This window comes from Musa acuminata, chromosome BXJ2-7 (genome assembly GCF_036884655.1).
Source record: "Musa acuminata AAA Group cultivar baxijiao chromosome BXJ2-7, Cavendish_Baxijiao_AAA, whole genome shotgun sequence".
Lineage (NCBI taxonomy): Eukaryota > Viridiplantae > Streptophyta > Magnoliopsida > Zingiberales > Musaceae > Musa > Musa acuminata.
Genome location: NC_088344.1, coordinates 7,099,274 through 7,114,261, shown reverse-complemented (window position 1 = coordinate 7,114,261; position 14,988 = coordinate 7,099,274). Strand labels below are relative to the sequence as shown.

The 14,988-nt window shown below is 40.2% G+C and overlaps 3 protein-coding genes across 5 annotated transcripts; 1 reads left to right on the top strand and 2 right to left on the bottom strand.

Moving 5' to 3' along the window:
- The first annotated feature begins 1,008 nt into the window (after nt 1–1,008).
- LOC103991235 (abscisic acid receptor PYL9) lies at nt 1,009–1,702 on the top strand. The gene has a single exon (XM_009410606.3). The coding sequence runs from the start codon at nt 1,057–1,059 to the stop codon at nt 1,615–1,617; it is 561 nt and encodes a 186-aa protein (XP_009408881.2). The 5' UTR covers nt 1,009–1,056; the 3' UTR covers nt 1,618–1,702.
- A 735-nt stretch (nt 1,703–2,437) lies between these two features.
- On the bottom strand, nt 2,438–7,901 carry LOC103991234 (mitochondrial carrier protein CoAc2). Of its 2 annotated transcripts, XM_009410605.3 has the most exons (7): nt 7,621–7,899; nt 6,035–6,120; nt 5,725–5,932; nt 5,342–5,471; nt 3,497–3,681; nt 3,296–3,418; nt 2,438–2,952 (listed from the first exon to the last, which is right to left on the bottom strand). In XM_009410605.3, exons 1-7 carry the CDS (start codon nt 7,780–7,782, stop codon nt 2,809–2,811), a joined length of 1,038 nt encoding a protein of 345 aa, XP_009408880.2. In that variant the 5' UTR covers nt 7,783–7,899; the 3' UTR covers nt 2,438–2,808. The 2 variants fall into 2 exon arrangements, with proteins under 2 accessions (XP_009408880.2, XP_018684751.2); XM_018829206.2 differs by lacking the exon at nt 3,296–3,418 and having other exon boundaries at nt 7,621–7,901.
- Nucleotides 7,902–8,964: 1,063 nt separating this feature from the next.
- Nucleotides 8,965–12,978, bottom strand: LOC135616918 (protein NDL1-like). Of its 2 annotated transcripts, none has more exons than XM_065116652.1 (11): nt 12,829–12,978; nt 11,416–11,515; nt 10,898–10,995; nt 10,703–10,791; nt 10,451–10,511; nt 10,280–10,366; nt 10,122–10,199; nt 9,983–10,039; nt 9,818–9,873; nt 9,595–9,730; nt 8,965–9,493 (listed from the first exon to the last, which is right to left on the bottom strand). In XM_065116652.1, the coding sequence occupies exons 1-11, from the start codon at nt 12,886–12,888 to the stop codon at nt 9,272–9,274; spliced, it is 1,044 nt and encodes a 347-aa protein (XP_064972724.1). In that variant the 5' UTR covers nt 12,889–12,978; the 3' UTR covers nt 8,965–9,271. The 2 variants fall into 2 exon arrangements, with proteins under 2 accessions (XP_064972724.1, XP_064972725.1); XM_065116653.1 differs by lacking the exon at nt 12,829–12,978 and adding an exon at nt 12,119–12,138.
- Nucleotides 12,979–14,988: the final 2,010 nt, after the last annotated feature.

Here is a 14,988-nt window from a genome sequence, read left to right as displayed (position 1 = left end):
TCTGAGAAACTCCTGGACTTGCGATGATCCACTTGGCGAGTTCCGATGAGCTTCTTTGGCAAGCTCCTAGACTTCTCGGATTTGTTCCCGTAGAACATCCGACGACCGTTTGGACTTCCGTCAAACTCTTGAACCCCCAACGTGATCATGATCTTCCATCGTAGTTAATCCTGCAAACTTATCTCAACATATGGATTAGATAACAAATGACAATTGACTTCATCATCAAAATCTGAGATTCAACATATATGACATGAGCCACTTTATGGTTAATTATATATTTATATTATTTTATATAGTTAGACTTCTTTAGTATCTTCATCTTTATAATTAAAAATTTTATATTAAAATTTATATAATTATAAAAATAAAATATTTTAGTTATATTTTCGATGGTGTTGGATGAGGGAGAGTGATGATAAAAGGTGAGACGACAACGCAAGTGTCGATGCTCTGCATTTAGGTTGACATAGATGTAGAGCAATGAAAGGACTTCTCAATATCTACATTAGTGCCGAGCGATCCTTTCATTGCTTTATATTTGTGTCGATGCCAACAACAATGTAGGGAATGACAATATCGCTCAACATCTGCGTCGATGTTGACGCAAATGCTAAGCAACCATTTCATCACATTTGTATCGACATCGATGCAGAGGTAGAATATCAACCTCTACATTATCACCTCATCTCTTATCATCGCTTTTCGTCTATATTCATAGTAGCTACCCATGACCACCAACGATGCCCCCCATCTACCATCGTCAAAAATATAATTGATATGTTAAAGTTATCTTTTTGTCTATCATTTTTATGTTTCTATCAGTAAAATTGATTAGGTTAAGACAAATAGAATCACTTTCATAATTTTAAAAATTTTAATATAATTTTTTTAAATCGAAATTCAGATACTAAAAATGTATAATATGTAATTAGTCCAATACGCATATCTCGTGCAAAGACATTACGTTATTTATATATATGGTGCCAAGCTTCCACCTCTCTTCTCAGTACTCGAGTTGCTTGGTTTTGCTGTGAGCGAGAGAGAGAGAGAGTCATGGAGCCTCATCACCACCCCACTTCCCAGGGGTTGACCCAGGAGGAGATGGCAGAGCTGGAGCCGGTGATCCGAGCGCATCACACCTTCCCCCCCGCGCCGGGGACGTGCACCTCGCTCATCACGCAGCACATCGACGCGCCGCTGCGCGCCATCTGGCCCGTCGTCCGGAGCTTCGACAGGCCACAGCGCTACAAGCACTTCATCAAGAGCTGCAACGTCGTCCATGGCGACGGCGGGGTGGGTAGCGTCAGGGAGGTCACCGTCGTGTCGGGCCTGCCGGCGTCGACCAGCGTGGAGCGGCTGGAGATCCTGGACGACGACCGCCACATCCTCAGCTTCCGCGTCATGGGCGGGGAGCACCGGCTCAGGAACTACCGGTCCGTCACCTCGGTCACGGAGTTCCACAAGGAGGGGAAGGCCTACACCGTGGTGCTGGAGTCGTACGTGGTGGACGTGCCGGAGGGGAACACGGAGGAGGACACCAAGATGTTCACCGACGTCGTCGTCAAGCTCAACCTGCAGAAGCTTGCGGCGGTGGCTATGGCCTCCTCCTCGTGAGACCGGCTGCCCTCTTTTCTCTTTTCCTCTCTCTTCTAGTGCACTCCTTCATTTGAATCGAATGGATGGATCGTGTTTCTCTCTCTATCCTTGGTTAAGTTCCGTGTATGAGTATAGTCTAAACGCTGCCACCACCTGCACAGAAGTCTCACACATCTCTCCAAACGAGTAGTTGTTGTCGATGGCGATGGCAGTGGGAGGAGGCGGCCCTGCCTTGGTTTCGAGAGGCCCAAGCACAGGAAACCTGTGAAGGCACCTTGGGAGACATGTGACACGCGCAGCCCTTGGAATCTCATCTCCGGCCGATGACAAGTACCTTAGGAAAACAAAAACAAAAAAAATGACTGGTACTGCTACCTTGGATTAAATAGAGACATGAGTTGAAGAGTAGACACCTGCAGCTGGAGAGCTATGGAGTAGTTGAAGAGATCACGCACCGCCACAGGACCGAGAAGGAAGTCACACGGTGTGCCAAGCCTGCATCACTCACTCACTCACTCACTGTTCCAAACCTACAACAAGTAACCATGAGATTGCAGGTAAGAGACCGTACAATCTCAGATTTCAATTTAACAAGAAGCAGGAATATTTCACACAGATTGAGACTCGATAACAGACAGAACAAGAAGCAGGAACATTTAAGCTTGAGACTGAGTTGGAGTCAGCTTCACAGATTGAGTTGATTGCAAAATAAACGAGTATAAAAGAGCGCCATCGAGTAAACAAACAAATCCAACAATACTTCCCTGTCAGTGAAAATTTGTACACCGAAGAGAATTATCGTTACAATTGCTCATTCTGATAATGATGTACACAGATGTGTGTTAGTAACCCAAGTATGATGTAATTAATGTCAGGAATCACCAGTTCAATACATGGGGGACTGAAATGCCTCAACTGTAGGAATACAAGGGAATTGCTTGCTTCAATATTTTGTTACCCTGTGTGGGTAACGTTCGAAAAATAAATTGTCCGATGCTCATTACCTTCAGCCGCATAAGCTCATTGAAGGATTATTTACCAGCATCATATGAGATATCTATGCTGAACTTCAAAAATAAAAAGATCAGAATTGAACAAATGAAGATGTACAACTTTGTGAGGTTATACTGTACGTATAGAATCAGCAAGCAGCTGCACCAGAAGCAAGATATGCACAGCAAAGCAGGCCTTTGTGATTTCAAGTATTCATCAGCCTGAGTGAAGGGATGATGGATGGTTACTCTTATTCTCGGCCCGTACTGTAATGACAGCCGCTTCATCTCGGGATGGGACCTTAAGCCATGACTTCATGGCATCGTAAACTGTAAATCCTATTGCCACAGAAGGTGCAACCTAGAAAAGAAGGATATAGTTTTTTGGCAATATGAGAATATAGTTAATCAAGATAGAGAGATGAAGCAAAACGATGTTCCAAAGCTAAACAGATCCCAAGATTACAGCGTACACAAATGTAGAAGAAAAAAGGGAAAAAATCAATTCTACGCAGTTTCTCTCCATAAGGCACAAACATTGGTTCATTAACACTTTTGAAGTTCCAAGAAGGTGATTAAGATGCAGCATTTGCACAATGCGTTAAGTGAATTAATCTTATTGACGCAGACACAGGAGAGTTGATATAACACTGATCAAATGATATGTGATGCTCATTAGATAAACGATCAGAAAAAGAATTGACCTTCAAATAATTGATGCTCAGACCAGAAAATAGTTGTTTCCATCCCTGAGTTCGGATTATCATAACAAGGGTTTCAAATGTTCCCTTCCCCACTTCATTGTTAGATGTTGAGAGGGCTTGTACCTGGATGGTGTTTTGGTTTGTAACATTTCCATTTTTCTTGGTTGTAATGTTCAACAAGTATACTACTGAGCAAGATACCTGCATTTGTCGTCTAACAACATCAAGGGGGTATGTTATCGTTTGCCCCAATAAACCAGCAACTGATCCACATGCAAGCTTCACAACTACATCCTTTTTATGCTCTTCAGGAACATGCATCTTCAACTCCTCATAAAAATAAAACTTGAGACCAGAATATGGGAAGATTCCATATAATGATGGACCTGATCAGAAAAAGAGAAGTGCAAAAGGATCAATTAACAATTAGTATAAAAGTTTAAGTCCATATTAATGACTATGGAAATAATTTTTAACCATGGCCAATCTTAGAAAAACTATAACCCATTCAAGCAAATCCAGTTCACAGCACTTCACCTATCAATACTTGTACTAGATCTATTAATCTTCACTAAATATAGTCCAAGAACAAGGGACAAAATAGAATCCAGATAGACGACCACTATATGTCTTTATTTTGCTATATATTTTGGTTGGTAGCTTTGGTTTCACATTATATAACTAGGATTCTGGCTCTATAGTATATGATGGGAAATAGTCTCCTTCACTGTTTTTGTGGCAATCCTGCAGTGTATGACTTTCAATGTAGGAATAATTAGGATGTCATGATTAAGGTCATTAACTCTCACTAAGCCTATAAAGCGTTAAGGACCCTTCTGACATGGTTGTTTAAACAAAAACATCTAGAAGACACTAAAGAATTACTATCTTCATTATGCAGCAATCAAAAGGATGAGAGACTATCATAGAAAAATTATGAAACAAGGCTCAAACAAATGGGATGTGGAAGAAAATTGTGTAGGCAAAGAGAGAGCAATCACATGGCAGTCCGCAAAGATTTGCAGGGTCCAGTCAGTGGACCTACATTCATGGATGAGGATGACAGAGGAATCTTCAGTAGTATAGATAAAAGGTATAATGATGGTGTACACCCCGATAAAATAATATCTCCAACATATCCAGCTCTCTCAAGATTTCCGAATAATAAACGGAAACAGAACTGAATGCCCTAACCCAATGTGTCAAAATAAATAGGTACAGTTGACACAAGAAAAATTAGTTCCAAGCCTTAGCAACTTGGGCTGAGGGCAATAGGGAGGTCACACCTTCAATAATCCATGGATTCAGAGAGTCGAGGACACATAACATTATCAAGAAGGCATGAAAATACATGTAATAGAATAAATTTAAATATATATTTACCTTAACAAATCAACTCCATACAAGAAAATCTCAACATGTATGGTTTCACTGATCTAATGTTAGCTAAGGTGAATAAAACTGATTCCAATACAATGGACAAGTCATACATGTTAAAAAGAACTCGGTATCAGGAATAAGATACCAGATGACCATTGTTTGCCTCTTCTCTTTAGGATATTTCCATTACAGTGCTTTCTAAAGAAAATTACAATTTCTCATACATCAAGTTATTCCTAGTTCCCTCCAACTCTCATAGACGGCACTAATACACTAATGGGACATTTCAGATAAATGCCCCTTCTCCCTCAATCCTCAACCCTATCGAGAAAAGAATAGCAAATAGCTCTTCCTCATTTATAAGGCACCAAAATAATAGTAAATGTCTAAACAACCCCAAATGTGATCCTCTTACACAAAACTTTTCCCACTAGTTCTTCATTATATAAAAAACATACAGTACATTTTTCATAAATATTTCATAACAAAGTACAACATAGTCCTGATAATTGACCATTATCAGGACTTCTGATAATTAACAAAGTACAACATAAATATTTCATAACTAAAGGACTTCTGAAATACATTTTGTGTACTTCGATACAATCAGGTAAATCCACATATGAAGTTGAAAGAAAAAGAAAATATCTGTCGAGTAACACATACCTACACCACGATATAGGCCTCTTAAGCCATTCTTTCTGCACATCTTCAAAATACAATCAAGGATCCCCCGATAAACCTGTTCAGAGGAGTGATAAGGTCCTCTATTTTTCAGCCTTGATGATCCTACAACCTGTAAAAATTCCAAAAACCAATTCAGATGTATAATGTGCTTAGAAAGACTAAAATAAACAGGAAGACAGTGAGAAGCTTGACACAATGGACCTAGACCTCAGACTTAAAACAGGTGCATTTTTTTCTGTAAGCAAACATAGATAAATCATATTTCTATATGGCCAGGAAATTTCATGGTCAAGATTGTTAAGAGGATATACAGAAGAAAAAAGGAGGAAAAGAATTAAAACTCTTAGCTAATGGTTTAATACCTGATATGCCAGCTTTGTACGTACTAAATCAAGAGGGTAAGTAAAAATAACTGCAGTTCCTCCCGCTATCGACCCTGAAATAAGATCAAGTACAGGACCTTTTCCAATATTGGGAAAACCTAGAATGATCCACCGTCGATATTGTTCATATGCCATAAAATGCAAAGCTGCATAGGGAACAATTCGAGCAACACTAGCTCCATTCCCCCTGAGAAACAAAAATAACCGAATCAATATCCGATACCTCTGATAGCCTATAGACAAGATTGACTTGCTTAGATGTCACTGAACTGTAAACTTAAATACAAACCTGTAGAACCCTAATAAACCTTCTGTCTGTAAAATCTTCTGGAAGGATCCCAACAATCCCACGCTATGAAATTCTGCCCTTCTAGTCTGGGAGTTTATAAGAAATTGCAAAGACACATACTTAACTTTTGATCCAGAAACTATAAAGGACAAAAAAGTTAACCAGAATAAATTACATAAAAGTAAAAAAAATAAAACCTACTTTTATATGCTTCAATGAACATGTGAGCTTCTTGAACAATTCCTTATTCACACTTCCTACTCTTTAAAGCACGATTTGCAATAGAACATGAGTGCATCAGCAAAACACCTCATCGTATGTTTAGCAGTAAAATATCTCATGTTTCCACTATTCAAATAAAACAAAGTAGAAAGAAAAAGATTTTAACAAAAGATACACTTTGCTCAGTCAATGTGCAACCATGGCAAAACAATCCCTCATAATTCAATTGCGTTTCCCCATCATAGTTCATTTAATCATCACCGCATGCTATTAATTCAATACATACCACAAGGAGACACAACAAGTGTGTTTGTTGCATCTAATTGACACACTAGCTTTCCAGAGCTTCCTCCAAATCTCACTGAAAGTTTTGACTCTTGTTGAGAACTTCATGATTAAGACAATGTCAATTAAGAAGTACCATATAGAAGCAGCATGTCCATTTTCATGGAATCAAGAAGATTTATCTTTTGATATTTGTTCATGTAAATTCTAGACTTTTCATTTTACAGGATTCCATTTTCTTGTTTTAGGTGTTTTCAAGATTTCATTAGTTAAATTTTGTTAGGTAGGATTTTAGTTTAGAGATGCTCCGGAGTATCTTTTCACTTGCCCAAAATATGTAACCCTATAAAATGGCATCTTATCTCACTGTAAACATTGTTCGTCTTCAATAAAGTTTCTCGATTCATTTTTTCGGTGGATTTTAAGGCTATCCTTTATGGTTTGTTTTCATTTGTGGTTGCTAAGTATTTAACAAGTTTCCGACATCATTGACTAAATATGAATGATTACAAACCCTTCCGACCCCATCTCAAGCATCATAACAACTTAACGACACTAAAAATCATCACCAAACAAACCACTCAAGCCCGTAAGTTCATATGCATTTGAAAAAAAAATCAGTTGCTGTTGAAGAACTTCACACAAATCAATCACGACATGGTTTTAAATCGGTAACAAACACTATTTACTAATGTCCACTAGAATTTCTTTTACCCACAACACAAGCATCGAATAGGCAGAACCTACAGCTATATTCCTAACTGGTGTTGCAGCGACTTACCAAGAAAAGCCATCTAACCCTAAAATCCGTCTCGAATCCAACAAAGTTCGTCACCCGTAAGCACCATACAACTTTCTGACTACGGTCACGATGACCCTAAAATCAACGAAAGACACACACAAGGCGCGAGAATCGCACCTGGAACAGGATCTTGTCGCGCTCCAAGACGGCCGTCTTAGGGACGCCTCCAAGACTCGCACAAGGAGCGAAAATGGCACCTGGAACAGGATCTTGACGCGCTCCAAGACGGCCGTCTCGGGGACGCCTCCAAGACTCACACAAGGAGCGAGAATCGCACCTGGAACAGGATCTTGACGCGCTCGAGCGGCGCGACGGCCGTCTTCGAGACGCCTCCAGCGACGCCCCCGGCGACGAGCTCCTTCACGATGAGGGGGACCCCTCCTCCCCTCCAGTTCTCCTCCGCCGCCGTCGCCATCTTTCTTCCCCTCTCCTCCGCCATGGGAGGAAGAGAGGGGGTCGTCCAATTTGGGCTCCAAGATATAGAGAGACGAAGTAAAGAGACAGGTTTCCGCTTCGCTTCTTGAAAGCGGAAACGACACCAACGATACCGGTCGACGAGTGCGGGAGTTGTGTTTTTTGGTTTTTCTGGATGGGGGACGGCATACGCGGAGGGGACGGCCTGCTGCCGTGGTTTCACAGCGTACCACCGGGTCCCACGTTGACCGACCAATCACACGACGGAAACGTGACTCGGGTGCGCCGCGGGCTGACGCGAAAGGTCGTGTGGTTTCTGGGAATGACGACGGACGTCAGGCTTTGCTTTGAGATTCGAGATTCGAGATTCGAGATTCGAGATTCGCGACGAAGGATACGTGGGATGGGAAGTCCGACACGATTTGCCGTCTTGTGGTCGGTACGGACAAAATACGAGTGACGATATCGACCGCGGCAAAGTAATCTACGGGTGAAATCCTGGCCGTTGGATATTCTAATCGACGGTGTATAATGGTGATCACAGTACTTGGGGTTAAATAATACGAAGACAAGCGTGCGTGGCGGGTTTGGTGCGGTCTAAACTCCAATTCAAACAAAAGCAGCGGCAGCCAATTTTGTCCGTTCGATTAAATAGGTCATACATGACTTGAGCAGCAAGTAATATTTTAAGGGTAGACCAATATCTCTAATTAATTTGGGGGTTGTTTTAAGTATGAATGTAAAATATATTATCTTAAGACCAATATCTTAAGTATGAATGTAAAATATATTATCTATGGAAGTTCAAATTTCATGATGTTTTAATCTTTGGAAGTTCAACTGACACTAACCACCCACACAAAGTCCAATTTGAGAAGTGTATATGCCCACCATGCAAAGTTGGATAACAATAAGAACTCTCTCTCTCTCTCTCACTCTCCAACTTTCCAGAGTGGATTGATAAGAGTTTGGACTGGAAAGCAATAGAAACGAAGACACAATATCCTATCAATGAATCATGCGCCCTACTTTTGGTAGATAAAGCAGCATCATTAAGGATTAGTGCGCAACTAAAAGCATCGACCTGCCTTTTCATAACATTAAACATGTAATGAAATGATGCCTTTGGAAAGAGACAAATGTAACCAACTTGTCAACCTTATTATTATGATACCATGGAATAAATAGCACGGAAAGAGCACAAAGCTACTAATGATGGAGTACAGCCCATCTCTCTCATTCCTTATTCTGTCATCATAAACAATAACTTTACATGGAGTACAAAAGAATAGAGTAAGATGTTACCAGATTACTGTCTACGGATTCCAGCCAACCCTTGATAATAATATGTACAGTCCAGTAACCTGGTCTTACACTAAAAGAACACAAAAAGAAACACTCTATATGTATAGGAAGTACATGTCAGAGTTTACATGGTTTGCAAAACTGATGTTGGCATTGCAGCTTGCATGAGCCCCCGTGTAGTCACAACTCAAATGTTGAATTTGAGCTCCTCAAACTTCAGCGGGTATTCGAGTCTTGATGGGCTTTAGCTTCACTCCCATGCTCTCTGGGGAAAGCAACTCCGGAGAGATGCACAATGGACTGAGGGGACTTCGCGGGCTGTAGCTCAGTTGGCTTGGACGGTACAATCCATACCCCATGAGGAAGTACTCCATTGGTATCAGCATGGCGTGGGGCTGCTCTTCCGTCACCACCGACCCACATCCCTGAACCTGCAGCATTTTTTTGGTGATGCCAACAGCCAACATAAGAATGAGCCGATGAGAAGAGATTCGATGGCGGTAGGAGAAAGGGAGTTGATTTAAATGAGTACCTCAACCAATGCACTGTATCTCTTGTCCAGCTTTGCGGACATGTGGAGGGCCTCCGAGTGAAATGGGGAGTCCTCACCCACAAAAATTAGAGTCCGACACTGAAGTTTCTTCAATGCTTCAGTCAAGTCATGTCTCCTAATTTAAGCATCAACCATTAACTCTTTGCTACCTCGTGCGTAGCAAATACAATAATTTTTTGGCAAAGAAAGAAAGGTATTATACCCATTAATTGACTGAAGAAACCACCAGACATTTGCACTCTGCTTCTCATCCAGCAACTGCAGATGGTAAAATAAATGCATGTGAGAAAAAATCCTGAAAAAATGTTACAAGTTATCCATATTCCCTATGTTCCAAACACAAAACAAAGAGTGGATAGTTACTAACACTTCTACAGGCTTGTACTATATCTGACTCGGGAACCTGTGAACTTCCTCGTACTTCCTGATAACACATCGAGATGGATAATAAATTACATGATGCAGAAAAATTGAATTAGCAGCAGAGTGAACAAAACCTAGCATACCTTACTGAAGTATCGTTGGAGTAAGTACTCCTTGACTAAGCCACACATTCCATAAAAATAGAGGAAATTTGACACTACCTGAGAGTTCAGATATGTTGTTAGCACTGACTCCCCTCATTATGGTTGGAACACTATTAAGCAAGATTATTAAAAGATACCTTCATATATAACCACTCTGACCATGAGGGAGCCTTACAAAGAGGTGAGACGAGTATCAGTCCTAGGACATGCTCCCTATATTTTGTCTGAAAGCAATGCATAAAAGGTTCTAATTCAGTAAAGGTTGCAAAAATCAGGTACTCACAGAGTTCTAATGATAAAAGACTTACAGCAAAAAGGGTAAGAATATAAGCACCAGCTGTGACCCCAAAGCACATGACAGTTTCCAACCTGGAAAGACCAAACCATTCAAAATTAAGAAATTGAAAAAAGTGACCAATTGAGTGGCCCTGAAAACAGTTATAATCATTATGGTCACAAAAAATACTACCATGTGTGTGCATGTGAGAAAGAGAGAAGACATTGTGTGTGTGTGCGTGTGTGTGTGCGCGCGCGTGAGAGAGAGAGAGAGAGAGAGATACCCAAAGAAATCAAGAACTTCTGCCACCTGATCAGCTAACTGATCTAAAGAAAGCACTGGTTCATCTGAAGAAATTGGAGCAGCACCCAACTGCAGGACTCTTAAGGTAGATGACCAACAAAATCATGTTAAAAGAATATTCAGACTATGGATTACATACAGACATCATAATATAAGCTGCAACAGAATTACTGACCTCATGACCTGGAGGACTAATATGGTATATGCAGAAATTATGAAGCAGCAAAGAAGCAGCTTCCGGACAAAAAAACAGCCCTTGAAAGCATGACATATCTGAAGAGATAATGTAGAAGGAAGTTAGGTCCAGTTTTAAATTCTAGAAGAGTGCTAAAAAGAATTATCATTGATTTTCTTAGCTGAACCATAGAAAACAAGTTACTAAAATCTAGATTAGTTTTTGTGATGATCAAGATAAATTGAATAGGTTGCAGAAGAGCACATGTCGTGTCCAAGTCACAACTGAATTAAGTGCCGCATATCCTCAAGCATGCAGAAATAAGGGAATCAATACACCTGGTAATTTATAAAAACGGTAGTAAAAGATAAATCAAGAGATTGAAACAAGCAAGTCAACATAGCATCAAGTGGAGCAGCTACAATAATCTCACAATTTCAGTTGAATAAAACATGAAAATGATCAGAACAGAAAAGAAACAAAGAAATGCTCGAAAATGGTAAAGTCATCCAACTTACGGTTTAAAGCAACATCTGGATAAGTAACAAGTGCAGGCTTTTCCAGATCCCCATAAACAGCAACTGAAATTGGACCATGGCTTGTTAACACATGATGCTCCTGAGGAAAAGAACCAATGTGTCTTAGAGCAACAAAGAAGGAACTACAGAAAGTAGATTTATTAACCTAGAACATGACAGCATGCACACAAATATAAGGTAAAAAGAAGAAAAAAAAATTAAAAAGACAAAATAGCATTGGATGGAGAACATAGCAAGTTTATAGTAGATCAGAGATTTCATATCAGACAGACAACTAGTGCTCAAGGTCCCGAACTTTATTTCAATCATTTCAATCCATGCTTGCAAGATAGACTTCATCAGCGACATTTCTCTTGTTCGTGATGACAAAGTAGGATGACAAAGAGACTACTGCTGATAGCTTTATGATAGCATGGTCCAGGACCATGAATGCCAAGAAGAAGGATCAGAATCCTAACAGGTGAACTATCAACTCCCATTGATATGTGTTCCAACATGAATGGCTAAATTCTTTAACTGCTCTAATTTATTTGTGAAGTAAGAAAATCTAAGGTGGCAGTTCTGTTTTCTAACTATTAAGGTCAATTCAGTTCAAATTTGTACATATGACTGATAATCTAAGTAATCGTAGCGGCCTATCACCAAAAAACGAAGCTAATATGAATTGATAAGCCCACCTTACCCAGTTACAAAGTAATATGCAGCTGGTGCTTCAACAGAAGAAAAACTATAGTTCAAGCAAAGAATAGATTAGAACGCAAAACAAGTACTTAAGTTGACATAACAAAAGAAAATATTAAATAGTGGAAACTTAAAAGGCACCTGAAAGCTGGTTGTATGAAGTTCACTCCATTTGGAAAAACATTGCGTAATAACAAATTATTTCTAGTAAGAAAAACAAGATCTCATTCAAAGAAGAAAAAAATAAAAATTTTCACAAGTCAAAAGGAACATAAACGTGTGTTTACACATTTGCATATGAATCACTCAGCTTCCAAACAGCATCTGAAGAGAAACAAACAGGCAGGCCTATAAAGGATGAAGTAATAGAATGTAAACAAAGAAAGGCATCGAATTACCAAATTGCTTAAAGTCGCACGAATAAAGAGAACTGCTTTGATTAAGCAACCATTTCCGCGTACACAATCAAAAAAAGCCCTCTACAAGCAACCGAATGATAAGGAAAACACAAATTCCCCAAATAACAACCAATCCAGAGAGTAAAAGAATCAAATGCTACACACACCGAGATAAAAACAATCAAAGGAACGCATTTTCGTGCCAAAATTAGCACCAAATTATGCATTTACCCATATAATCAACCAATAAAACCCAGAAAATGTAAGAGAGAGAGAGAGAGAGAGAGTTCTAACTGATCGAGCTAACTCTTACCTTCCCTCCAAAGGAGATCCTCTCCACGTCCACCGAGACCGATCCGCTTGATTCTCCCATTACTAGAAGAACCAATCCCCTCTTCCTCCTCTTCTTCCCTCTCGATCAATCTAACCTCCTCCTCTCGTTCACGGACGGTTTGGCATATAAATATACCTCCGAGGCTCTCCTCCTCCCGGCTTAACCCTGGTCGACTTAACCGTGGTTACGGGATAAGCATTCCGACCGACAGCTCACGTAAATTGACGAAAATACCCTCCGGAGGGCACCCACCCTGGTTCGATGGCGGGTGGTGGACGATGGCCAGCGAAGACCCGAGCCGATCCCGCGAGGCGAGAGATGCCAACGTGGTGCGTTCTGATAAGTTAAAACCCAGGCCCCTGAACATGTTCCCACTGGGGCCCGCACTTCTTCCAATGGTTTCTCGCCGCGCAGTCCCACCGACACGAAGCAAGTTTAGGCCGGGACAGGTGAGCGGGTAGCTACCTGATGCCGCGTGTCCTGGCGCCGTGGCAATGACCCGAGAACACGTGGCATCTAATTAATGCGCGACACTGTTCCTGTTCAGATTTTTCATAAATTAATAAATATTATTATACATATATATATATATATATTCCAAACTTTATTCATAGATTTCTATTATAATTAAATTAATAAATACTATTTATTATAATTAAAAGGGTAAATTTCTCGAAAAATTTTAATTTTCTGTGAATATTCTGTAGGAAGTAAAATGAGAGGAAACACACACCCACACGTCAGAACTACTTTCATGGACTTGCATGCTTGAGCCTGATGACAGAAGAAGAAGAAGAAGAAGAAGAAGAAGAAGAAGAAGGATGTTGGGATTTGCTGAATACAATCTACTGGAGGAAGGTAGCAAGTAGCTTTCTGGATACAGCAAAGAATGTTCCTTTTCCTCCCACAAAAGACTGGCATTTTCCACGAGTTACAAGTAAGCATATACCTCACCATAATTGGATTGCGACCGACAAAAAAAGTTTCACGCAGATTGCATGTGTGGCAAAGCCCATGAGAGCTCAGAAGCTGCATCTACCACCCTCACCTCACCCACAGACAACGGCTGCAGCATCTTTGTCCATTCTTCCTCTTTATCTGAGATCCATCACATCCAATCATTTATGGTAGACACTGTTGCATCTCTTAGAAACTTGAATGTGTATGGAGACCTGCTTGTCCTGCATTGCTTGCTGCTGCTCTAAACTGGGATTCACCCAATCCACTGATGCATACAAAAAGTTGCAGAGGAAACCTACCACGACTCAGGTGAGCAGCAAAAAGCAGGTAGTAAAGGTGAGTTCTGATGTAAAACTTCGAAACAAAGCAGCTCAATGATCTTTGTAAACAGAGAAGCAGTCACTGACCTTTGTAAACAGGAAGAGCAATCATCCTCGGTGACAATTGTAAAGCTTCAGAAGCATAGCAGCAGTTCCCAGTCCATCCGCTAATGTACAGTAGTAGTCACTGTTTGCAAAAAGCAATGAAGGAACTAAACCAAGAACACAAAGCTTATGAAACATATCTTCATCTTCCATGTTCGTGTTCACAGGAGATGAACAAAAAGGCCTTTCTTGCCCTAAATCCCAAGTTCATGTTCACCATCTATAATGCCTGGATTTCTTCACTAAAATGTGATGTTTGGTTTCAACAGTTTACTGCACAAAAACCATAGAATAGATAGGTAAATGATTCAGCATTCTATGCAAGCAATCTTTATGTCTTTGTCACTGGGGCCACTTTCAGAGCATACATAGATGCAGAGTGAACTAATTAATATCATGTCTTCCCTACATTAAATGTTAGCACATGATAGATGCACTAATTAAAAGATGCAAATTAATCTAGGTCTAAAATAGAAATGTCAAAAAATGAAGCAAAACACTGATTTAGTTTCTTTTAGACTCTCAAGCTTCTTTTAGACAAACTGTTGCAAAAGACAGCATCCCACCAGCTATCCTTTAAGCATGACAAAGCAAAACTAACTTATCTGCCATCATAACACCAATTTCTTGAAATAAATTTCACTTTAGATTTGGTGGGATTCAACAGAAGCCTCATCTTCCGGTAACAGAAGATGATATTGGGCAGATAAAATGAAGAGGCATTCTTCTGGAAATTATACTCTTCATCCCACTA